This window comes from Vicia villosa, linkage group LG7 (assembly GCF_029867415.1).
Source record: "Vicia villosa cultivar HV-30 ecotype Madison, WI linkage group LG7, Vvil1.0, whole genome shotgun sequence".
NCBI classification, from domain to species: domain Eukaryota; kingdom Viridiplantae; phylum Streptophyta; class Magnoliopsida; order Fabales; family Fabaceae; genus Vicia; species Vicia villosa.
In genome coordinates this window covers 62,295,595-62,322,652 of record NC_081186.1, presented here as the reverse complement: position 1 = coordinate 62,322,652, position 27,058 = coordinate 62,295,595, and the positions used below count along the sequence as shown (strand labels likewise).

The 27,058-nt window shown below is 37.2% G+C and overlaps 1 protein-coding gene across 4 annotated transcripts; it reads right to left on the bottom strand.

The window, feature by feature from the left end:
- Positions 1-1,569: 1,569 nt before the first annotated feature.
- LOC131617293 (F-box protein FBW2-like) lies at positions 1,570-4,115 on the bottom strand. Of its 4 annotated transcripts, none has more exons than XM_058888611.1 (4): positions 3,919-4,114; positions 3,636-3,678; positions 2,894-3,226; positions 1,572-2,480 (listed from the first exon to the last, which is right to left on the bottom strand). In XM_058888611.1, exons 3-4 carry the CDS (start codon positions 3,202-3,204, stop codon positions 1,838-1,840), a joined length of 954 nt encoding a protein of 317 aa, XP_058744594.1. In that variant the 5' UTR covers positions 3,205-3,226; positions 3,636-3,678; positions 3,919-4,114; the 3' UTR covers positions 1,572-1,837. The 4 variants fall into 4 exon arrangements, with proteins under 4 accessions (XP_058744596.1, XP_058744595.1, XP_058744594.1 ...); XM_058888610.1 differs by having other exon boundaries at positions 2,894-3,208; XM_058888613.1 differs by lacking the exon at positions 3,636-3,678 and having other exon boundaries at positions 1,570-2,480; positions 2,894-3,208; positions 3,919-4,115.
- Between the last annotated feature and the right edge of the window lie 22,943 nt (positions 4,116-27,058).

The window sequence follows — 27,058 nt, the reverse complement described above, 5'->3', positions numbered from 1 at the left end:
CACATTCCTATTCAAAGTGAGACTATTTTTCCACTTACTAACACTTGCATTATTATTCTAACACTCCCCCTCAAGTGTGAGTCCATAATGCTCCCCCTCACACTTGTACTGTCATTCATACCTTGCAACAGAACACCACCTCCTGGGCTTTTCGACACAAGTGAGTCGGTCTCTATCTCGAACTAGAGGCTCATCATACCATTTATTGGGGGGGGGGGGGGGGGGGGGGTTTCACTAGGGAGCATTGATACAAAGTTGAGGACTAGACACCTTTGTGAGAGACACACCACCAATCCACCTAAAACCTTAAGGTGATAGGTGAGTGAGTTCTTCCACTTATATATGTTCAAGTCACCACATTCCTATCAAATGTGGGACTATTTCCCCACTTACTCACACTTGTATTATTATTCTAACACAAATCAGATATTTGTTACCACCTATCTTAGAATCTATTCTAGAATCAATTATAATAATAAAACAATGTTTAGCTATTAAGAATCTCAGTGACCCTTATAGTGTGAATAACAAATACATGAATTATCGTGGAAGACTGGATATTGAGAGTACGTTTCTCTTAAGATCTTGAATTGAAATCATCCTAAGTACTAACAATTTTTTGTGTTGAATAAGTCTATATAGAGTTTTGACCCGACTTTAAACGGAACCCCTACTAATAAACAATAAGATTGATTTTTTAAAATTAGTCTGTGTAGAACACAAATACCAAAATTTAAATAAAAAAAAACATGAATTATCGTGGAAATAACAAACACTTGAATTGCATATGCGTTCAACAATTCTATAAATAAAGAGTTCAGTCTAAATAAAAATAAAAACATTAAAACTTGCAACACAAAAATCATTCATTTGTCTTGTTAACAAAGTATTGAGAAAATAATGATACAATGTCACAACATCTACAATGGTGCTTTTTAAAAAAGTACATCTTCATTAAGCATCAGGATTCAGGACCAACAATAAGTAGTTCAATATTGGCATCATCACAATGGTACTTTTTCCTAATTGAGTTCATTATCTCAATTCTCAATGGTGTACTAAACAAACAAAAGTACATCTATAGACATCATAGTTACTCTATATATTACATAATGCAAAGTTATTAAGGAAACTCACTTGATCAATTTATTACAGGTACTAAGTTGGATGGATATAGCTGGTGTTTATTAAATGCTCAAGAAGCTGACAAAACAAAATTAACACTCTCTTCTTCTCCTAAGTGACATTTGTAAAAAATTAAAATAAAACTTTTGATACAAGTAATTAAATGTAATTGAGCTGTCCTTACTCTGTTCAACAATCTCACATGAATATAATGTTCTTGACCTGCCAAGAGTGCTTAACACACTTTAAACTCAATATCTCAAAATAATTGATTTAATTCACATATTCATACATATTTAAAAAACAAACCGATTTCATAAAAACAACTCGGATGATAACTGGGCAAGCTAAAAAGATAACTGAACAAATACATCCGAATGCAAGGACTAGATGATAATTGTACAAAAACATTTGATTGCAAGGACACGTATTCGAATCTGCGACATTTCACTTCTGACCATTATGCTATTAACTAGACTATAAAAAAATTGAACAAAATATTTATTTATTTTGTTAAGAAAACTTTATTTAACCAATAAGAGAACTTAAGAAACTAACATATCCTAAGATGTAAAAACATCTTAAGTTCTTACAAAGAAGCCCAAGTGCTTCATTTTCTTTGATACATTTTATGCAAAGCAAAGAAGCACAAATTACAGAAAACATAAAACCATACAATTCACAAGGAAACACCAACAACACATCTCATGCCTCATGGGGATGGAGGCCAATACATTGCAGCATCTTCAATCCCTCCTTCATAAACCCTAAACTCGAGCTCCTCGATCCTTCCATCATGATACCACATTCCGTCATCGCTCTCATCGTCATAGAAATCATACTCGTCCATATCACTATCATCATATTCCGAGTCAGAAGAATCAGAGATATCCGAGCATTCCTCCCTCTCGTAATAGCCTGAAACTTGAGGCCCTAAAACGTTGAGCTTCGGAAAACTCTGCTTCACGTACATGTTATCGAGTTTGACACCCCAACAGCCCCGCAAATCCAAATGCTCGAGGTTAGGACAGAGTGAGAAGATTTGGTAAACACCTTCATTGGTGATCAGATTGTAAGTCATTTCGAGACTTTTCAGCTTTGGCATAGTCGAGGCAACTGCGAATGCTTCGGCGTCTTCTAAGGGCTTTCCTGAAGTGTCTAAGGGATGCATATTCCGACAGAAAACTTCTAAGCGTTTGCAGTTCTTGCCGATTGTCTCTATAGCGTTGCTGCCGATTCTGATGCAGTAGCTCAAATCTAAGATGGAAATCATTGAAAGCTTTCTGGTCATCTGTTCCACTGCAAAATCATTCACATCGCATCTCGGCAGGCGCAAATTTCTCAGAGATCCAGCACTTGCAAAAGAAACAAAAACATAGGTAAAATACGGAAAATTTTGTCGAAAAATCCAGTTAATCAATACTAAATTTAGTTAAACAGAAGTTCGATTCTGATACCGGAAACATCATAATGTAATCAATGGAAGATAGCACTACGTCAATGTTTAAAGAAACAATACCAGCATTTATACATTAGTATCATACACACATTAAAGCTCGAAAACAGAAGAAAACACAAAATCGAAGGCACATTCGTAACTACTGATCGATTTAATTGCAAGTGAGTTCGAAGTAAATTGATCTATATCGGCAAGTTTTTCAATCAAACAAAAATCTACATTTTCAATCAAGCAAAACTCATCAATTCTGAAACTCTCAATTGTATCTCCAATGAAACCAAACAAAGTAAAACAAGCATATATCCTTACTTTTCAGCAATGAAAGTGAAAATCCTCTCAGTCTGGAGACCAGAAGCGCAAAGTTTCCGGATCGATCCAGAGCTTCTAGTGACAAGCATCTCAACCATCCTCTCAATGTGGCGAGGCTCGCTGCGAGTACACCAGTCATAAATGTCTATCTCTTGCCAGCAGTAAGGTCCATTAACAGCACTAGCCCACGACTTACAGACCCTCGGAATCACAGTCAATCGTTCCCGCAGCGGAAGCTTGGTGAATATCACCCCTAAAGTATCCGGAATCAACTCGTCCCAACGACGAAAATCAGCAGTAGCTACTTCCATTTTCCTGTAAAACAACAAGATTCTGCAACATTGGCATAACAGAAAAATCAAAATTTCACACACATAACAGTGAACATTTCAAACAATACATCACAGAAAAATCTTCACACATTCAATGAATTCATGAACAAACTAAGCCCTTATTCAAAAGTTAAATTCTTGAACAATTATAAGATAATAATTCATTTTTGCAGCTTTACATGTTCAACTTCCACACACAATCCAAAAAAGGCTAAAACCACAGAAATGGCAGAACTCAAGAAAAAAACAATCTTCCAATTACAGTATAACAAATCTAGAAAAAAGAAAAATTACCCAGATCGAAATTTCCAATTTTTCACACTCCTTATCACTTACCAAACCTCAAGAAACAGAAAAAAAATCACCAACAAAAAAAACCAGAAAAAAAGATTAAAACTTTAGTAATTTACCAGTCCAAATCTTTATGCAGTGATGATGAGTGTCTTGAAGAACCTGAATTAAGGAAACAAAAACCGAATAATCCGGCACAGGTGGAGGAAAAAAGAAAGAACAAGTGAGAAAAAGAACCAAAGACACAAATTCAACCACCAACACCAACACCAACAACCCTTAATTTCAAATCAATGCAACAAGAAAAAAAGAATATTTTTTTATCATTTTACTTATCAAAAGTAAGCTAGATGGTAGAGTAGAGCATATAGTCTAGAGAGAGAAAGAGAGGAAGAGGAATACCTCAGATGCAGAAAATATCGGCTTTTTTACTGCCACACACTACACTCTCATCTCACACAGTACTGAGATACACACACAGAGTCAAAAAACTTTGGCAAAAAGTCATCAAAAGTACAGTGTTGTATTTTCAAGAGACACTGATTTGTGATTTTATGTGTTTTGGAAAATTAACACAAACTCACTTGGATTAAATAGGACACTGATTTGCATTTTGTCAAAGGGAGATTTTAGTTTTTTATGTGTCTTAAATGATAATATTTGATTTCTAGTCAAAAAGAGGGTTTTGGTATCTAAGAAAAAAAGTGAAGATCCATTTTGGTCCCTCACAAATATTTCAGAATTTAAATTAGTCCTCCACAAAAAAAGATTCGATTTAATCCCTTACAAAATATAACTGGGTCATATTAGTCTTTCTGTAAATATTTTTTTAAACCATTTTTTTCTTCTACTTTTAAACCGTGACTGGACCGCCAAGTCATATTTTATTTTTTATTTTTCATTTTTTAAATACTGAATTGTTTTTAATTTTTAATTTCGATTTTATTTTTAAACAATTCAGATTTTAAAATATACAAAAAGATAAGATTTGTTCTAAGAAGAAATTGAACTCAAGACAATTAGGTTATATCCTATGTCTTTACCACTATATCAACATACTTTGATGACAAATAATTGACATGATTTATAGTAATATTAAACAATTATGAATTTAAAACAAAAAACATAAATTTTGATACCTACGGGGTCTCAAACCCAAGTCCCTTCAAATTAAATAGTAGTCACTTCATTGTAAATATGAAAAGTCCCTTCATATTTACAGTGAAGTGACTATCATTAAATTTGAAGGGACTTGAGTTTGAGACCTCATGTGTACAAATTTTATATTTTTTATTTTAAATTTAGAATTGTTTAATATTACTATAAATCATCCGAAATATTTGTCACTAGTGTACGTTGGCATAGTGGTAAAGGCATAGGATGTGACCTAAATGTCTTGAGTTTGATTCCATTTCAGAACAAATCTTATCTTTTTTTGTATTTTAAAATCTGAATTTTTTTAAAATAAAATCGAAATTAAAAATAAAAATCAATTTAGTATTTAAAAAATGAAAAATGAAAAATAAAATACGACTTGGCGGTCCAGTCACAGTTTAAAAGTAGAAGAAAAAACCGGTTTGAAAAAAATATTTACAGAAAGACTAATATGACCCGGTTATATTTTGTAAGAGATTAAATCGGGTCTTTTTTTGTGGAGGACCAATTTGGATTCTGTAGTTTTTGTGAGGGACCAAAATGGGTCTTCACGAAAAATTAATGTTTGCTTTTTTTTTTTGGATTACCATATTACTCTTTTGTCTTGTAGTAGGTCACTTTACCATTTTTACAAATATTAAAAAAATACAAAATTAATAAATTATACCAAAAACTGTACCAAAAAAATATACTATATATTAAAAAAAATACTATAATTAGTTTTTTATTAAAAAATCAATTATAAATTATTTTATAAAATTTTTATTTATTAATAATATGTAAAGGATTATTAAAAAACGAAAAAGTAGAAAATATTTAAATTATAATAAAAATAAATTAAAAATTTATTAATATTATAAAATAATTTATAATTTTGCATAATTTTTATTCTTGTGACAAATAATAAAAAAATTGAAGTATGCTTCGGTCACTATTATAATCAATTTGATGTTAATAAAAAAAAATTATTTTCAAATATTAGCTATTTCAAACTTAAGTGTTTTATTGTTTTCTTAAAAAAAACTCTAAATATTCCTTAAGATCGTTTTTTAGTTTTATCACTTTTTTCAATTAACTTAGCACTTATTTTAAATAACTCTTTATAAGATGACTTTGTTACTTTATAATCTCCCTCCTCATAAAATACTTTTACAGAGACTTCATCTTTTTTGTTAGAAGATGATTCTTTTTTATTCTCCTTGAGGTTGACTCTTCTTTATTAGCAGAGGTTTCATTTTCTCTTATTCTTTTAAAGATTTCACTCAACGAGGCTTCTTCGCATCCTCTCAAAGATGATGTTCCTTTAATTTGTGTGAAATCCTCCAAATATTATTTAACTATTGGGTATCTTCTTTCCAAAGAATCTATGGGAGTTATTTGATAGGAGTTTGATGAGATTGTTGAAGATTCTTCAAGCTTTTGGCTTAAACTTTCATTTTTGAGCAATTGAACTAATTCACTCAACTTTTATATGATTTCATACTTGTGAGATATTGGATCGAACTCTAGTATTGTCGAAGGGTAGCTTCTTGGTTCGACAGTTCGACAGAGTTAAGCATGAAGTCGAAGGATTGTTCACATGCTGGTGTCGAAGTGTGCATGCTGTAGTCGAAGATGGGTCTAGCATGCAGATATCGAATATGCTAGAGTTGTTAGCATGTTAAATTAGGTTTCAGTGTTTAAACCCTAATTTGTTAAGTTAGCCTGTTTATTAAGTTGGCTTGTGTAATGGGCCTTGCTGAAAAAGCCCATTAGTTAGTATGTTAGGTCTTATTATAAATAGCATACTAGTCTCTCATCATTGCTAAGCTGCAAATCCTAATTTAGGGTGAGAGAGGTTATTTGTTATTCTTGTAAACTTGTAATCTTGTTTTAAGAGAAAGTAAAAGAATAGCAGTTATAACCAATTCTTGTGTTCCTCTTCTTCCTTGTTTTATACTTTGTTCTTGGCATTGAATTCACAACAAATTGGTGCGGTGAGCGTGGAGAAGATGCCTTCAACAAAGTATGAGATTGAAAAGTTCACCGGAGTGAATGATTTCGGTCTGTGGCGCTTGAAGATGAAAACCCTACTGGTTCAGCAGGGTTGTTTGGAAGCGTTGAAGGGAGAGGCAGCCATGAATGCAGAATTGACGGCAGCGGAGAAGACGAATATGATCGAGAAAGCACACAGCGCAATTCTGTTGAGCCTTGGTGATAAGGTTCTCCGGCAGGTATCAAAGGAGACGACGGCATCAGGGTTATGGGTGAAACTTGAAAGTTTGTATATGACCAAATCGCTGGTAAATCGACTCTACCTGAAGCAAGCTTTGTATTCATTCAAGATGATTGAAGACAAAGTATTGGCTGAGCAGTTGGATATGTTCAACAAGCTGATTCTTGATCTTGAAAATATTGATGTGAAGATCGATGATGAAGATCAAGCGCTGTTACTATTGTGTTCTTTGCCTCGATCACATGCTCACTTCAAAGAAACTCTCTTGTATGGAAGGGAGTCCCTGACGTTTGAAGAAGTTCAATCAGCCTTGTACTCTAAGGACTTGAATGAACGAAAGGAGCATAAACCTTCGACTATTGGCGAAGGTTTGGCCGTTAAAGGAAAACTCTTACGAAAGGATGGTAAGTTCGACAAGAAGAAAGGCAAAAGCCAGTCGAAGACTTACAGTGGCGAAGCATCTTGCATTCGATGCTACCATTGTAAGAAGGAGGGTCACACAAGAAAGGTGTGCCCTGAACGCTTGAAATATCATGGAGGTAAGGATAATGGCAACGCTGCCATTGTTCAAGATGATTTCGAATCATCTGATGTTCTTGTGGTTTCAAGCAGTGACTCTAAGAAGGAGTGGATTATGGATTCAGGTTGCACTTGGCACATGACTCCAAACAAAGACTTGTTCGAGGAATTATGTGATCAAGATGGTGGATCAGTATTGCTGGGAAACAACAAGGCTTGCAAGATTGCAGGTGTTGGATCTGTGAGATTCAAGCTCCATGATGAGTCAATAAGGTTGTTGACTGAAGTCAGGTATGTTCCTGATTTGAAGAGAAATCTGATTTCTCTTGGTGAATTCGACAAGAAAGGATATGTTTTCCAAGGAGAGAAAAGTATCCTAAGAGTCATGAAGGGTTCGAAGGAAGTCTTGAGAGGCGTGAAGAAACAAGGCTTGTATACCCTTGAGGCTGAAGTTGTAAGTGGTTCGACAAATATTGCATCCACGAAACCTTTGTCGAAAACAGAAATCTGGCACATGAGATTGGGCCATGTCAGTGAAAGGGGTCTGGTCGAATTAGGGAAACAAAATCTGCTTGGTGGAGACAAAATCGAAAAGCTGAAGTTTTGTGAACCTTGTGTACTTGGAAAATCTTGCAGAGTGAAGTTCAACAAAGGCAAACAAAGAACACATGGATCCCTTGATTACATCCATGCTGATCTTTGGGGGCCTGCAAGGTGTCCATCACATTCAGAAGCAAGGTATTTTCTATCCATAGTAGATGATTATTCCAGAAAATTATGGGTATTCATCCAGAAGACTAAGGATGAAACTTTTGAGAATTTCAAAAGTTGGAAGACTCTGGTTGAAAATCAGACTGGCAGAAAAGTCAAGAGGTTGAGAACCGACAATGGCCTTGAATTTTGCAATGAGGCATTCGACAGTTTTTGTGCTGCCTCTGGTATTGCAAGGCATAGAACTACTGCAGGTACTCCACAGCAAAATGGTTTGGCTGAAAGGTTTAATCGAACTATTTTGGAGAGAGTCAGATGCATGTTGACTAGTGCCGGTTTAAAGAAGGTGTTCTGGGCTGAGGCTGTTTCGACAGCAACATATCTGATAAACAGATGTCCTTCGACAGCGTTAGATATGAAGACACCTGAAGAAGTTTGGTCGGGACATCCACCAGATCTCGACAAACTGAGAGTATTTGGCTGCATAGCCTATGCTCACATTAGGCAAGACAAGGTCGAACCTAGAGCTCTGAAATGCATGTTCATGGGATACCCTGAAGGAGTCAAAGCTTATAAGCTATGGTGCCTAGAGCCAGGTCACAGGAGGTGTATCACCAGTCGAGATGTAGTTTTCAATGAAGCTGAAATGGCTTTTAAGAAAACTGATGATGTTGGTCGAAGTACAGAAACATCTGACGAAGAGCTGGAACAGGTAGAGATTTCTGTTGAGGTGGAGCATGTTGATGCTGAATTGCATATCCCAGATGAAGTCGAAGAAGAAGCAGAAGATGCTGAAGTTGAGGAAACTGACGATGACTACCTATTGTCGAGAGATAGGTCGAGAAGAGTCATCAAGCCACCTCAAAGACTTGGATATGCAGATCTTATAGCTTATGCCTTAATCTCTGCAAGTGAGGTTCTAGACGAAGAACCTAGAGACTATAAGGAAGTTATGAGGAGTCGAAATAAGACTGAATGGCTGAAGGCCATGGATGATGAGATGAAATCTCTTCATGATAATCATACTTGGGAACTGATCAAGAAACCTGATGGGGCAAGGTTAGTCAGCTGTAAATGGATTTTCAAAGTTAAGGAAGGAATTGAAGGAGTGACGTCAAAAAGATACAAGGCAAGGTTAGTTGCAAGGGGTTTCACTCAGAAAGAAGGTGTCGACTTCAATGATGTGTTTTCTCCTGTTGTGAAGCATAGGTCCATTCGAATGTTGCTTGCCATGGTGGCACAGTTTGATCTTGAACTGGAACAGATGGATGTGAAGACTGCGTTCTTGTATGGTGATCTAGATGAAACGATCCTGATGAGGCAACCTGAAGGGTATGTCGAAAAGGGGAAGGAAGATTATGTGTGCAAGTTAAAGAGATCTTTGTATGGGCTGAAACAATCTCCTCGACAGTGGAATAGGAGATTCGACAAGTTCATGGCACGCATAAGTTTCATTAGAAGTCAGTTCGACCACTGCGTTTACTTCAGATTTCGACCTGGTAATTCATTTGTTATTTTGTTGCTTTATGTGGATGATATTCTCATAGCAAGCAACAGTGTTGAAGATGTGATGAGGGTGAAGGCTGAACTCAATAAGGAGTTCGATATGAAGGATCTGGGAGCTGCTTCCAGGATTCTTGGAATTGACATTCGGAGAAATAGAAAGAAGTCGAAGATATGCTTATCTCAAGAGGCATATCTACGGAAGATTCTTGAAAAGTATGGTATGTCGAATTCGAAGCCAGTTGTGACTCCAACAAACCCTCAATTCAAGCTGAGTATTGATCAGTGTCCCAGTACTGATGTCGAAAGAGCCTATATGAATAGCATCCCATATGCTAATATAGTCGGCTCTTTGATGTATGCTATGGTCTGTACTAGACCCGACATAGCTTACGCAGTCAGTCTTGTAAGCAGGTACATGGCGAATCCTGGAAAGGCTCACTGGCAAGCATTGAAGTGGATTTTAAGGTACATAAATGGGTCTCTGAATAGAGTCCTAATTTATGGTGGAGCCTTGGGTGAAGATAGTAAAGCAGTAATAGAAGGATATGTCGACTCTGATTATGCAGGTTGTATGGATTCCAGAAAATCTATTTCTGGATATGTTTTCACTATGTTTGGCACTGCAATTAGTTGGAAAGCAACACTTCAGAAGGTTGTTGCTCTATCAACCACTGAAGCGGAGTATATTGCCCTAACTGAAGCTGTGAAAGAAGCATTGTGGCTTGAAGGTTTTGCGAAGGAGCTGAAACTTCAAGATCGAGGTATCACTGTTAAATGTGATAGTCAAAGTGCAATACACCTGTCGAAGAATTCAGCCTATCATGAGCGAACTAAGCACATTGATGTGAGGCTGCATTTCGTCAGAGGAGTAATCGAGCGTGGAGAAGTCCAAGTGCTGAAGGTTTCGACTGAAGACAATGCTGCTGATATGATCACCAAGACATTGCCGAGTTGCAAGTTTTTCCACTGTATGCAGTTGATAAAGCTGCATGAAGAAAGCTAGTCTGTTCCTTGACGTTGTAGAGTTAGGTCCAAGGTGGAGATTTGTGAGATATTGGATCGAACTCTAGTATTGTCGAAGGGTAGCTTCTTGGTTCGACAGTTCGACAGAGTTAAGCATGAAGTCGAAGGATTGTTCACATGCTGGTGTCGAAGTGTGCATGCTGTAGTCGAAGATGGGTCTAGCATGCAGATATCGAAGATGCTAGAGTTGTTAGCATGTTAAATTAGGTTTCAGTGTTTAAACCCTAATTTGTTAAGTTAGCTTGTTTATTAAGTTGGCTTGTGTAATGGGCCTTGCTGAAAAAGCCCATTAGTTAGTATGTTAGGTCTCATTATAAATAGCATACTAGTCTCTCATCATTCCTAAGCTGCAAATCCTAATTTAGGGTGAGAGAGGTTATTTGTTATTCTTGTAAACTTGTAATCTTGTTTTAAGAGAAAGTAAAAGAATAGCAGTTATAACCAATTCTTGTGTTCCTCTTCTTCCTTGTTTTATACTTTGTTCTTGGCATTGAATTCACAACAATACTTCTTTGAATTTTTCTGGGACTCATAAACACTCCCATTTTTTGATTTAAGGATTAGATTGGAACTCCAATTCTTATTTCTTAGATATTGGTTAGTACCGAATGTTTCAATATAATTTATATCCTTGCTAAATTTAGAAAAACATTTATGAAAAAAGTATTTTTCTTCACCTTGTATTTTCATTTCTTCTTGTTGGATACTTAGAGAAACATCATATATCATTTATAGAGTATTCTAAATTTCCTTGGTGGAGTTACAATTATAAACATAAAAGAGTTTACTATCATCTAAGGACATTACTAAAAAAAAGGTTTTTAATTCAATTTTGAATTTTCTCTTTTCCTTTATGGTCCAAAGAAAATTAAGTTTATCCACTACTTCTCCATTTACTTTGAGTAGGAATGAACGAACTGTTGATTAGTGTTTTCCACAATTCTAAATTAATGCTTTGAATAAAAAATGTAAATTTAGTTTTCCATAATTCAAACCTAACACAATTAAGATGATGGAGGTGTGTTTAGGAAAGATCTCTTGTAAGAAATTGTGTTGGAAGTCATCTTCCTCCTTAGACGATTGGTTCTTGAAGAAGAGTTAGGCTTTGATGTCACTTGTTGGACATGTGACTTCACACACAAGAGGGAGGTGAATTGTGGTTTTTAGAAAAACGACAGTTTGAAAAACTTTTTTTTAAATCATTTTTAGAGTTTAAAACGTTTTAGAAATTAGTAGCTAAAATTAAATAAGCAAAAAATAAAGAGTTAAGGGAAAGAGAAATGACACCAGTGATTTATGCATGTTTAGTCAAGAAAACTTAATATCTCCCTTAAGATTGATCTTGAGAGTATCCAATAATGCTTAAAAGCTTTTAGTAGGTTAAACTCCCGAACCCCCTTATACAAGGAAAAATGAAGTTGCAGACTTACTTTCAACCAAACAACAAACAATAGAGAGAAATGTTCACAGGAGCATTTCAGAATGGCCTCAAGGCGAGATATTTAAAATAATTCCTCTTCCAAAGACCAACGACAATGTTGGATGAGGTAGTAAGATGGGCAGAATATTACATCAAGTGAAGGGAGAGTAATGTCGAGAAGAAGGCTCGTGATGTCAAATAGTATGCTTCTGGCACAACAGATTATGTGCGGAGAACTTGAAGCTGAAGAAAGTCAGAACACTAAGGGGTGAACATGAACAAAGAGGCGAAGCAGTTGAGAGAAGCTCGTAGAGAATAAGGCCTCACTGCTTCAAAGGAGGAGAACGTGAAAGCTGGTGAAGAAGAGCCTCCGTCAAGGAGAGATGAGTGTAGCAGTGGATCTTATTTAGTTTAATTTATTTTCTATATGTATAGGCGAATTCTAGTCTCACTCGTGCTTGTATGAAAAATAATGTTTCCATGGGGGGTGCTCTTTTTCTATGTTTTTAGGGTGGTACATGGTTTTTAATGACCCCGTCACATAATTTATTTAAGCATTTGTAGTATTGATCTCTTGCGTGCGTGTAATCTCAAGGAGATCACATGCTGGATCTTCATGTGGAAATCCTTGTTGCCTCTCAAGACAATTAAATGTTGGATCCTCATGTCGAAATCTTTGCCCCTCTCAAGGCGATTATATGTTGGTTCTTCACGTAGAAATCCTTGTAGCCCATCTAGGAGATTACATATTGGTTCCTCACACAGGAATCCTTGTCACCCCTCAAAGAAATTACATTATGGATCCTCACGGTATAATACTTACCACACCTCGAGGCGATCACATGATGGATTCTCACGTAGGAATCCTTGTTGCCCCTCGAGGCATCCTTATCATCCCTTAAGACGATAAAATGATGGATTCCCGCAAAGGAATCCTTGCCTCCTTTCTTGGCGAGTATATTGAACATCCACAATTCTAGAGTCATTAGTACTCTAGAGGATTGTCGAGGTTAAGGGTGTCACTTGGGGTCCATCTAGTAGAATGTATTCATCATCCACCATTTGACCTTCAAGAACTATCTTAAATAAATCCATCTAGCTTAAGTCCAGGCTCGGATGGAGAAAAGCCACATGTTCCTTTGCCCGCTCGAAGTATAGATCATAAGTCTCTACCTAGTAACCCTTGAGGGTAGAGAAGTTTTCCTCAATCTTCTTGATAGAATCAAGGACCTCATTGAAAAAGCCTTTTCGTCTGGTGGAAGAAGCAGCATTGTGAATTCACACCTCCAACGCCATTGTATTGAGTAAGTCCTTCATATAATCTCTCTTGCGCCAAGACCTTTATCGTATCTTGCGTTGCTTGATGACCTCCTGATCCTTAGCGATTCTAGGATTTAGGTACTCAATAACTTTGGCAGGTTTCTCCCGTTGAACCTGTCCGATCAGGAGAATCCTCCACAAGTGAAGGTTATAATAACTTCAGGGAAAATTATTTGGGTAGGGGAGGTGGCTCTTAGTGAAATTAATGGCATCCAAAAGAGCATCCCTCTAAAGGGATGAGAAAGGGTGAGGACAATCCCCAACTAGCAGGGTCTCTCCCCCATCCCTACCAACTAGAGTGGTCGTTAACTGTTTTCCGCAATGACCTGAGAAGAACCACCCATTGTCTGAGAATCTAATAGGGAGGTTCATCAAATATTGAGAGATCCTCGATGCGTTTCGGCGCCTTCCTTGAAGCTTGGATGGATGAGCGATAGGAATGGGCAACATATGGTTTACTTTTAACATCCCTCCTCGCTAGGCATTCTTTCCTCTCAGCTAGACAAAAGGGAAAATCGGTTAGGAAATATATTCAATGAACAATCTCAAAGATTATCCACTAAAAAACTCATATAGATAGTCGTTTATCCCGCCATCATTATCCTTTATATCTAAGGAAATAAAGGTACAAGAGCACATATATTGGAAGCCTGGAAATTATCAAACCACCTCCCACTCAAAGAGGGTAAGATTATTAAAAGAGAATCTGGAGGAAACTTTTGAATCATTCATATAGAATAATGGGAAGTAGGGAGCGCTCGTTGCTCTAGTTGTAACCATCTAAGCGCTATCTCGCCTCTTGACTCTAAAAATGTATCCTTCCAATCAGGGTAGGGGTTAGAGTAAGCCCTTAGTATTTTTCTTTCTAGAAAGGTGAATAGAGTCATTCAGTCGCTAGCAGGTTTCGGTATGACACTGAAGAAAGAAAACAATATCCTCATAGTGGGAATAACTTCCACCCAGCGACACAGAACTTCAAAATCCCTAATAATACTTCATACGTTGGGCGTAATTTTAGGGTGGGAAACATTTACAGTTGATAAGAATTCAGCATCGAACTGTGTAAAAAGGATTAAGACCCCTAAATAAAAAATAACAGGAAGATGAAAAAAAAGAAATGTAGAATAACTGAACCACCCCTAATGGCCAAGTTAACCCTCCCTAATTCGGGACAGGGTTATAGGATCATGTCTTCTTCGTATCTCGTACTTGAGAGACCAATCTACTTCCGAAAGGCCTTTAACATGTCTATCACCTTTCTCCATTGAACCCTAATAAGAACCGAAAGAGTCAGGGATGTTACTAACAAAGCTCCATAGGTCAATGTCTACAATATTAAAAGGACAAAAGAAGCCGTGAATGGGTTGGAAATGGTATCATTGATTTTAATCAGAAAAATTGGAGAATATGCTTCACACTAGTACATGATCTTGGAAGAAGACTGGATGAAAAAAGGTTGAAAGGAGAGAGACACTAGTTTTTATAAGGATAAGGACAAGGATATATGCAACCAATCCCAATTTGAGTATCTCAACATTTTCAAGAAAAAGGAAAGATCAATTACATCTGACACTCATATATGGAGTAAAGATAGACTTATCTTCCCAAGAAAAGTCTTCATTAATTGTATTTAATGTAACACCCGTTTTGCCTAATTATCGCATCAGTCTCTCTCAGAGAATTGAAATTCCATTTATTTTAGTGATTGGTGTTCAAATTTCTCGAGATAACAAATAAGTTGCATCCTTGATATCCTGGTGTATGTCCTAGGCCCAACCATAGATACAAGGTGACACCTCATAACTAAATTATCTCTTAAGAGACTCTCATATATGGAGTAAAGATAGACTTAGCTTCCCAAGAAAAGTTTTCATTAATTGTATTTAATGTAACACCCATTTTGCCTAATTATCGCTTCAGTCTCTCTCAGAGAATTGAAATTCCATTTATTTTAGTGATTGGTGTTCAGATTGTTAGAACAAGATTTGTTCTGATCAATATTCTTAGTTTTGATGATAACAAGGATATGAATTTTGTGTGAGATAATGTGGTACTCTAATACATTGCAATTTCCATTTCAGGAAATATATAAAGAGTATGCACAAATCAGCGCTCAGAAGCTTTGTCTCAGAAGGTTCAGCATGCAACATCAGAACATGGTCTGGCAAGACATCAGAAGATGGTCAAGGCAGAATCAGAACATGGGTCTATGGAAGCATCAGAAGAACTTGAGATCAGAAGCAGAAGCACTGAAGTTCTCATGGTATCACGCTCAGAAGCACTTCAAGGTCAGAAGACAAGAAGATGCTTTGCACCAAGCTGTTTGACTCTGATGATATTCAAATATTATATTCACAAACATCAGATCAGAAGAAAGTACAGGTGGCAGGCTACGCTGACTGACAAAAGGAACGTTGGAAGCTATTAAAGGCAACGTCAGTAGACACAGCGTGAACAAGGCTCGAGGTAGTTGACAAAAGCGTGAAACATTAAATGCAAAGCTGTACGGAACACGCAAAGCATTAAATGCGCTCAACGGTCATCTTCTCAAACGCCTATAAATATGAAGTTCTGATGAGAAGCAAGGTTAACAACTCTGAACCAAATTCTGTGAATATTAACTTGCTGAAACGCTGTTCAATTCAAAGCTCAGAAACTTCATCTTCATCAAAGCTCACTACATTGCTGTTGTAATATATTAGTGAGATTAAGCTTAAACGTTAAGAGAAATATCACTGTTGTGATTATAGCTTTTCAGAAGCAATTGTAATACTCTTAGAATTGATTACATTAATTTGTAAGTAACTAGAGTGATCAAGTGTTGATCAGGATACTCTAGGAAGTCTTAGCTTGTGTCTAAGCAATTGTAATTAGAGTGATCACGTGGTGGTCAGGATACTTTAAGAAAGTCTTAGCTTGTGTCTAAGCAGTTGTTCCTGGAGTGATCAGGTTGTGATCAGGATACTCTAGAAGACTTAGTCGCGGACTAAGTGGAAAACCATTGTAATCTGTTGCGATTAGTGGATTAAATCCTCAGGTGAGGTAAATCACTCCGCGGGGGTGGACTGGAGTAGTTTAGTTAACAACGAACCAGGATAAAAATAACTGTGCAATTTATTTTTATCGTTCAAGTTTTTAAGACTACACTTATTCAAACCCCCCCTTTCTAAGTGTTTTTCTATCCTTCAATTGGCATCAGAGCGCCGGTTCTAAGGTGCAAGCACTTAACCGTGTTTAGAAAAGATTCAGGAAGAGAAAAACGCTTCAGTAAAAGATGGCTGGTGAAATTCCAACAAATCCAGCTGCATCTACATCTGGCTCTGCTGAGCAATACAATGGTAACAATGGTTATACTAGACCACCAGTATTTGATGGTGAAAACTTTGAATACTGGAAAGATAAACTGGAAAGTTACTTTCTTGGTCTAGATGCTGATCTATGGGATCTTCTACTGGATGGTTACAAACATCCTGTTAAAGCTACTGGTGTAAGGCTCACGAGAAGCGAAATGAATGATGATCAAAAGAAAGATTTCAAGAATCATCACAAATGCAGGACTGTTTTGCTGAATGCTATCTCTCATACTGAGTATGAGAAGATATCTAACAGGGAAACGGCCCATGACATATATGAGTCCTTGAAGATGACTCATGAAGGAAATGCTCAAGTCAAGGAGACCAAAGCTCTTGCTCTAATCCAGAAATATGAAGCCTTCAAGATGGAGGATGATGAAGACATTGAAAAGATGTTTTCAAGATTTCAAACTCTGACTGCTGGATTGAGAGTTCTCGACAAAGGCTACACCAAGGCTGATCATGTAAAGAAGATCATCAGAAGTTTGCCTAGAAGATGGGGCCCAATGGTGACTGCATTCAAGATTGCCAAGAATCTGAATGAAGTTTCTTTGGAAGAGCTTATCAGTGCCTTGAGAAGCCATGAAATAGAGCTGGACGCAAACGAGCCTCAGAAGAAAGGTAAGTCTATTGCGTTAAAATCTAATGTTAAAAAATGCACTAACGCTTTTCAGGCTAGAGAAGAAGATCCTGAAGAATCAGAATCTGAAGAAGAAGATGAACTGTCCATGATCTCCAGAAGGGTGAACCAACTCTGGAAGAGCAAGCAAAGGAAGTTCAGAGGCTTCAGAAGTTCAAAGAAATTTGAACGTGGAGAATCTTCTGGTGACAGAAGATCTGACAAGAAGAAGGCTGTCTGCTATGAGTGCAATGAGCCTGGACATTACAAGAATGAGTGTTCAAAACTTCAGAAGGAGAACCCCAAGAAGAAGTTTCATAAGAAGAAAGGTCTTATGGCAACATGGGATGATTCTGAATCAGAATCAGGATCAGACTCTGAAGGAGAGCAGGCAAACTTTACGCTAATGGCGACAGAAGATGATGGATCAGAATCTACATCAGAATCAAATTCTGAAGAGGTATTTTCTGAACTATCTAGAGAAGAGTTAGTTTCCAGTCTAACAGAGCTTCTTGAATTAAAAGCTCATCTTAGTATCAAATACAAAAAGCTGAAAAAGCAATTTGAATTTGAAACTAAGAAGCTTGAGTTGGAAAATTCTGAATTAAAAGAAAAAGTTTTAAAATTATCCAATAATGTTGGATCTCCTTCTGATTCAGAAAAATCCACTCCCAGTCTGAATCATATTCTGAAAGAATATGATTTAAGTTTCAGGAAGTTCTTATCTAGAAGTATTGGCAGAAGTCAGCTAGCTTCTATGATATATGCTGTGTCTGGGAACAAGAGAGTTGGCATTGGTTATGAGGGTGAAATCCCATACAAGCTTGAATCTGTGGATGATATGAAAATATCATACAAGCCTCTGTATAACCAATTTAAATTTGGCCACTCCCATGATATTAAGCACACATCACATGCACAAAGTTTTCACATAACACACACCAAGAAGCATGTGACACAACCTAAGAAATATCATGGAACTAAGAATAAGGAATATCATGTTGTTCCTCCTGTTAAATATTTTGCTAAACCCAAGTTCAATCAGAACTTGAGGAGAACTAACAAGAAAGGACCCAAGAAATTGTGGGTACCTAAGGAAAAGATTATTCCTATTGCAGATATCCTTGGCGGCAAAGAGGACAGAAAGCAAAATGTCATAGTACCTGGACTCTGGGTGCTCGCGACACATGACGGGAAGAAGGTCTACATTCCAAGACCTGGTGCTTAAACCAGGTGGAGAAGTCAAGTTTGGAGGAGATCAGAAGGGCAAAATCATTGGCTCTGGAACCATAAGTCTTGGTAACTCTCCTTCCATAACTAATGTACTTCTTGTAGAAGGATTAACGCATAACTTATTGTCCATAAGTCAATTAAGTGACAATGGTTATGATATAATCTTCAATCAAAAGTCTTGCAAGGCTGTAAGTCAGAAGGATGGCTCAATCCTATTTACAGGCAAGAGGAAGAACAACATTTATAAGATTGATCTTTCTGATCTTGAGAAGCAGAAGGTGACTTGTCTTATGTCTGTTTCTGAAGAGCAATGGGTCTGGCACAGAAGATTAGGACATGCTAGTTTGAGAAAGATTTCTCAGATTAACAAACTAAATCTAGTCAGAGGACTCCCAAATCTGAAATACAAATCAGATGCTCTTTGTGAAGCATGTCAGAAGGGCAAGTTCTCCAGACCTGCATTCAAGTCTAAGAATGTTGTTTCTACCTCAAGGCCGTTAGAACTCTTGCACATTGATCTGTTTGGCCCAGTCAAAACAGCATCTGTCAGAGGGAAGAAATATGGGTTAGTCATCGTTGATGATTATAGCCGCTGAACATGGGTAAAGTTCTTGAAACACAAGGATGAGTCTCATTCAGTGTTCTTTGAATTCTGCACTCAGATTCAATCTGAGAAGGAGTGCAAAATCATAAAGGTCAGAAGTGATCATGGTGGCGAATTTGAGAACAGATTCTTTGAGGAGTTCTTCAAAGAAAATGGTATTGCCCATGATTTCTCTTGTCCTAGAACTCCACAACAAAATGGAGTTGTAGAGCGAAAGAATAGGACTCTACAAGAAATGGCCAGAACCATGATCAATGAAACCAATATGGCTAAGCATTTCTGGGCAGAAGCAATAAACACTGCATGTTATATTCAGAATAGAATCTCTATCAGACCTATTCTAAATAAGACTCCTTATGAATTGTGGAAGAACAAAAAGCCCAACATTTCATATTTCCATCCTTTTGGATGTGTATGTTTTATTCTGAATACTAAAGATCATCTTGGTAAGTTTGATTCCAAAGCACAAAAATGTTTCCTTCTTGGATATTCTGAACGCTCTAAAGGCTACAGAGTATACAATACTGAAACATTGATTGTAGAAGAATCAATCAATATCAGGTTTGATGATAAGCTTGGTCTTGAAAAACCAAAGCAGTTTGAGAATTTTGCAGATTTTGATATTGATATATCAGAAGCAGTAGAACCAAGAAGCAAAGCTGCAGAAGCTGGCAGTCTCAGAAGCAATGGATCAGAAGATCAAGTTGCTGCATCTTTAGAGAATCTGAGAATTTCTGAAGAACCTACAGTCAGAAGATCACCTAGACTTGCTTCAGCTCATTCAGAAGATGTGATCCTTGGGAAGAAAGATGATCCTATCAGAACCAGATCATTTCTTAAGAATGACAATCAGAAGCAGTGATCAGAATCAAAAGGCGCAAAGTCTATTCATAATTTACAAGCTGTCATCCATTATCTGATGGTGAACACGTGTCTGTACGGTTTATACAAAGCGTGCAGTTGAAAAAACGCCGACCTAGGTAACTGTGTTAAATCATTTCATTTACCATGTTCTCTCACCTAACGTCACTTATCAATAAATGAAAATTGATTTCTCTTGATTCTGTAACTGTTCATTTTCTAATCATATTGCATTTTTTTATAAATCCGTCTCTATATATTCTTTTCAAATCATCTCATATATCTTTTTCGCTCCGAGTCTCTCTTTCTTCTTGCATACTCTCTTTTGAAATCTTCTTAGTCGCTTCTAAAACCCTAACCGAAAACCCAGAATTTTGTTCTTCCTAGCTGTTCATTCTGTTTCAATGGCTGCTTCTTCATCTCAAAATGTTGGTTCATCTACTCTTCTCCATATTCAAGATGAAGTTAATCAGGAACTCACTCCAGTTGTTGCGTGCTCCATTCCTAAGGATAAATTAGAAGTTCTATGTGAACTTATGGTTGATTTTGATAACATTGAAGAACACGATTTTCATCTCAAAGAAGATATAATTTTTCAAGGATGGACTTCTTTGTTTGCTGAGTTCTGTGGACCAGTCTACCCAGATCTTGTCAAGGAATTCTGGGTACATGCAGTTGTCGCTCCAAAATCCATATTGTCTTTCGTCCATGGAAAGTTTGTGGTAGTAACTGAGAACATCTTAAGGGTGATGTTTGATCTGAAAAACCCTGAAGGAGCTTTTGAAATCGATCAAAGGGTAAATTGGGAAGATGTTTTATCTACTCTCTACCCAGACATAAATGAAACGAAGAATGTCAAGGACTTGAGAGATATTTACAAAATCTGGACCAAGATTCTTCTTGGATGTTTCTATCACAGGAAAGGAACACATGCTTCTGACTTCATCAACAATGAGCAAAAATACATTCTGTACTGCATTGCCACTAAGAAGAAGGTTGATGCTATCTACATTATCTTCAACCATATGTGGAAGGCTGTGAAGGAGTCCAGAAATGCCTTCAGAGAAAAAAGTTGTACCATTATTCCGTTTGGTAGAATTATCTCAAATCTTCTGGTTCATTCCAAGATTGTTGAAAATCTGGAGTCTGAAGGTATTATCAAAGACCTTGCTGTCACAACTGGGGCCTGTCTGAATGCCTTCACTTTAAAGAAGATGAAAGTGATTAAGGCTATCATTAAGACTCCTCAACCTCTTGCTGGAACAAGAATCAGAAGAGAACCAGTTCTAGCTGAATTTAAAACCTTCTTCAATAGTGAGGTACCAGAAGTCAGAACTAGGTATCTGAAGTCACAAAAAGAGGATAAAAGTCTTAAAGATCAAGAGAAAGGTGCTCCAATTACAGTGAATCGCAAGAAGGAAGAAAGGACCAAAAGAAAGTTTGATCATCCTGCTGCTACCACCGAGAAAGAAGTGGTCCTAGAAGAAGTCATTGCAAAAGTTGTTAAGGCTGTTTCTGTTGATTTTGTGAAGAAAAAGAAGGAAGCAGAGAAAAAGAAGAAGAAGTCAAATAACAATGCTGAGATTGTTGAAGTTGTTGAGAAGAAGAAAACCAGAAAAAGGAAGATGATTCTTCAAGAATCCGATGAAGAAAATGTTGTTCAAGAGGCTGTGAATCAACAGGAAGTCCTGGCGAGCGTCAGAAGAAAAGAGATCTCTAGCGGCAAAACAAAAATTGTTGAAGAGCCGAAGAGTAAGAAGCAGAAGAAGACTGAGGCTGTGGTCAAAGCTCTTCAGAAAGCATCCAAAGGTATATGTATTTCTGAACCTGATTCTATTCCTGCTGGTAATTCAGAAGTTGCACCAATAGCGGTTGCCCCTATCCCTGAACCAGAAAAAGCCACATCAGAATCACCTGTATCTGTCCGTGTTCTTACACCTCCATCTTCTCCCACAACCAAACCAAAATCTCCTCCTCTTTCACCAATTCCAGATGCCTCCATCCCTTCTGGCTTGAATGATGTTGCTATGCGAAACTTCTGGAGGATCCTACGCAGAGAATCAGATGCTCTGTTTTTAGAACTTCAGGAAGCCTGTATAGAAGCTGCCCCACGGCCTCGTGGAATTCTGAGAAGCTATGAAGACTTCTGGTTTGTTCGTCTCAGAGGAAGACATCTTTTGGAAGAGAAGCCCTTTTTGGATGAATTGGAACAAGCAAGGCTGGCTGCTGCATTAGAAGCGAATCCATGCAGGGATATTGTTATCTGGATTCCTGATTATCCAGCTCTGCTCGGGGATTTCAAAACCCTCTTTGACTTTCTGCGGGAAAACCCTTCTGAGAAAGACCCAAGCTTGGTCATTCCAGAAGTTGTTGACCCACCAGAAGTTGAAGGTCCTTCTGCTCCCAGGAATCTTGCTGCCATTCTTCAGGCACTTGAGAATGGAGATTCGGAAATTCCTGTTGCAGAATATGGAGATGCTTCTATGCAAGAAGCAGATGTAGAAGATCATGTTGCTGAATCAGTTCCTGTAGAGGAAATCCCTGCAAATGATCTATCTATGGAAGCTACAGATCACAATGCTATTCCTGTGGTTAGAAGCGGTGAAGCTTCTTCTGATGAATCTTCTCGTCTTGCAACGACTCTGGAAGATATTCAGAAGAAACAGGATGAGTTTAGAGCTTTCATAGAGAAGCAAAATGAGCACAACAATGGGGTTCAAGAGATGCTGGCCAAGATCCTGTCAAGGCTAGGGCCGTCTTAGATTGAGTCTGTGTTGTTTTGTTTTTGCTTTTGCTGCATCTGTTTTTGTGCATCTTGTCTTCCTTCTCTTCGTGTACTTCTGTACCTGTTGTTTGAACTTCAATGAAATCATCCTTTTTCCTCCGTGTGTCTCTTTGTTTGTATCTGAATCTTTTCTGTTTTTTTGATGATATGACAAAAAGGGGGAGAAATATGTGATAAATGATTTGACTTAATCAGTTGCTGTACTAACAGAAGCTGCAAGCTTCATATGTTTCTAAGTTGTGTTGTTGCAGGAATCGAAGATTCAAGATCAATATGAGAAGCAACAAGATGATGAATCAAGCTCTTGGATTCTTGAAGCAAGCTGAGTGCTAGGAAGCTTCAGAATCAGAAGCAAGAAGCAAGAATGATCAGAAATTCTGATAATAGAATATGATCCAAATCCTTGTCTATTTGCTCTGATACATTGTCTATTGGATCTGATATATTCTATATGGCTTATATGGCTCTGATACATATTTTGTGTTCTGATACACATTTTATGTTCTAACTCATTCATGCTGACTTTTGTCGGTTAGTTTTGTTCTGTAACATTTCAGGATGTAGAGATGCTCTGATGATGCTCTGGTACATTCAACAATGTTCTGATACAATCTAGCATGAAGTGATGTAAGAAGAAATTCAAAGCTCTGAAGCTATCGGAAGGAAGCAGAAATCAGAAGCTGTGAATGTTCTAAAGATCCAGAAAACTCAAGTTCTGAAGCTGTCCTAAATGGAAGCATGAATCAGAAGCTGTGAATGTTCTGAAGATCAAAGAAATTCAAGTTCTGAAGCTGTCCTAAATGGAAGCAGGAATCAGAAGCTGTGAATGTTCTGAAGATCAAAGAAATTCAAGTTTTGAAGCTGTCCTAAATGGAAGCAGGAATCAGAAGCTGTGAGTGTTCTAGGGATCTAAAGAAATTCAAGTTCTGAAGCTGTCCAATGGAAGCAGAAGTCAGAAGCTATGAATTATCAGAAGCAAGAAGCTTATGTGATCGTCTCTACTGAAATAATCAGGGAAGTCTTTTATTATTAAAGTTCTTCGAGTATTTATTTCAGGGGGAGATTATTTATCTCAGGGGGAGATTGTTAATCTCAGGGGGAGACATATTCACATGCTTATGCTATAGCTGTGTAATTTGTCTTTAGCCGTCTGCTCTTTCTGATCGCAAATTCATATCATTTATATATGTTTTTGTCATCATCAAAAAGGGGGAGATTGTTAGAACAAGATTTGTTCTGATCAATATTCTTAGTTTTGATGATAACAAGGATATGAATTTTGTGTGAGATAATGTGGTACTCTAATACATTGCAATTTCCATTTCAGGAAATATATAAAGAGTATGCACAAATCAGCGCTCAGAAGCTTTGTCTCAGAAGGTTCAGCATGCAACATCAGAACATGGTCTGGCAAGACATCAGAAGATGGTCAAAGCAGAATCAGAACATGGGTCTATGGAAGCATCAGAAGAACTTGAGATCAGAAGCAGAAGCACTGAAGTTCTCATGGTATCACGCTCATAAGCACTTCAAGGTCAGAAGACAAGAAGATGCTTTGCACCAAGCTGTTTGACTCTGATGATATTCAAATATTATATTCACAAACATCAGATCAGAAGAAAGTACAGGTGGCAGGCTACGCTGACTGACAAAAGGAACGTTGGAAGCTATTAAAGGCAACGTCAGTAGACACAGCGTGAACAAGGCTCGAGGTAGTTGACAAAAGCGTGAAACATTAAATGCAAAGCTGTACGGAACACGCAAAGCATTAAATGTGCTCAACGGTCATCTTCTCAAACGCCCATAAATATGAAGTTCTGATGAGAAGCAAGGTTAACAACTCTGAACCAAATTCTGTGAATATTAACTTGCTGAAACGCTGTTCAATTCAAAGCTCAGAAACTTCATCTTCATCAAAGCTCACTACATTGCTGTTGTAATATATTAGTGAGATTAAGCTTAAACGTTAAGAGAAATATCACTGTTGTGATTATAGCTTTTCAGAAGCAATTGTAATACTCTTAGAATTGATTACATTAATTTGTAAGTAACTAGAGTGATCAAGTGTTGATCAGGATACTCTAGGAAGTCTTAGCTTGTGTCTAAGCAATTGTAATTAGAGTGATCACGTGGTGGTCAGGATACTCTAAGAAAGTCTTAGCTTGTGTCTAAGCAGTTGTTCCTGGAGTGATCAGGTTGTGATCAGGATACTCTAGAAGACTTAGTCGCGGACTAAGTGGAAAACCATTGTAATCTGTTGCGATTAGTGGATTAAATCCTCAGGTGAGGTAAATCACTCCGCGGGGGTGGACTGGAGTAGTTTAGTTAACAATGAACCAGGATAAAAATAACTGTGCAATTTATTTTTATCGTTCAAGTTTTTAAGACTACACTTATTCAAACCCCCCCTTTCTAAGTGTTTTTCTATCCTTCACAAATTTCTCGAGATAACAGATAAGTTGCATCATTGATATCCTGGTGTATGTCCTGGGCCTAACCATAGACACAAGGTGACACCTCATAACTAAATTATCTCTTAAGAGTCTCTCTTAAGTCTCACTTGAGGGACTCAACTAATGTCTCACATAGAGGGTCATTAAAGACCTAAGATCTAAGAAATAAAGCCTTGGTGAAGCTTTTTACAAAGGTTCAAAGATGAGTCAAGATTAAAAACACTTCGGCCTTTACGAACCCTCGACCCTGGGGGACTGCGTAGTGGTTTAATTTAGAGAGGCCTTAGGGGAGATGTGAGAGGAACATTTTATCCCTTTGTTATTCCCAAATCTCCTTTTGCATTGGTTCTAGTGGTCCCTTTTTGGTTTGAACGCCCCTTGTTTAGATGTTCCACCCGAGTCTACAAGTTTATCGTCTATCACGCGTGATTGTGCTTAAAGTGTTTATTGAGTCAAAAAACATTACATAGTAAGTCATGATACTTTATCACACATCCTAAATTTTAGGGAATCCAACACTTATGCTTAGTGTGGTAGCTAAATTATAAGGGGATTCCGTTCATATCACGTTGCTATAAATACATCATTATTATCACACTAAAGGGAGTATCAATAACACGAAAAATACGTTTATACAACAACTTCTCACCTCACATGAATTAGACAACAATACCCTAACAATCTTAAAGCCTCTGACAATCCTTATCCACTAGGGGATTGTAACATATATTATACTTTTATTTGGTACATAACCCTTTTAAAATGAGGATAAAAATTTTCAACACAAAATGCAAGTAAAAACCTTTCAACATAAAGTCTTTGTCATTCTCATAAAGACTTACCAATTTTTATAGTAAGGTTCATATATTATTAATAATACTCTTGAGAATAATATTGTTGCATCTAACCAACAATAATTGTACCGTTGCTTCTACAGTCTCCACGTTTTTTTATAAGAGTTTTTTCAGTAATTCAAGTGATGTAACCAGTTACCAAGGGTGTCAATAAGTCAAACAAGCTGAAGAAAAAGTGATTATGGCGTTGGTGTAATCGATTATGCATTTGCAGTAACAAGTTACTAATGCTAGTGTTTTTCAATGTTTTAGAAGCTGTAAAAGGTTACAGGTTTTATGTAACTAGTTACAGGTTCGAGAATCATGTTTTTATGTTATTTGGATTATGTAACTTGTGTCCCAATACACTTGTAATTGTGGTATAAATTCCTAGAAGGCATCCTCATCAATAGTTAACGAAAATATACATTCTCACCCCTCAATTATCTCTCTCTTTCACTTTCCATATTCAAACCCTCCATTTTCACCAACCTTGTGATTCCAAGTTCTAACATTTGACATCAATATCTTGGTTCGATCCATCAAACACCTAGTGTGCAACATGAATTATGTCTATAATGAAAGAATCGCTACAAACCTACCAATACTTGATGCACAGAATTATGACAAATAGTGCAAGGAAATGAAAGTATTGTTTGGCTACCAAGATGTTCTTGAAGTGAAAAAGAACGGGGGGAGTCCTCTTGTCGAAGGTGCAATGGATGCAACGCATAAGGAAGAGAAGAAGAAAGCTTAAAAAGTGTTGTTTTTGCTCTATCAATGTGTGGATGGTGACAAATTTGAGAAAGTTGGTGATTGTGAATCGTCAAAGCAAGAGTGGGAAATCTTGGAAAAGACATATGTAGGGGCTGACAACGCGAAGGTGGCGAGGTTACAAATTCACAAATGTCAACCTAAATTAATTCAAATGG

What these genes read in the sequence shown, in the direction of transcription:
- LOC131617293 (XM_058888613.1), bottom strand. Translation starts at nt 3,204, where the DNA reads ATGGAAGTAGCTACTGCTGATTTTCGTCGTTGGGACGAGTTGATTCCG. An exon ending in TTCACTTTCATTGCTGAAAA is followed by an intron (nt 2,481 to 2,893) that starts GTAAGGATATAT and finishes TTCTTTTGCAAG; the next exon opens with TGCTGGATCTCTGAGAAATT.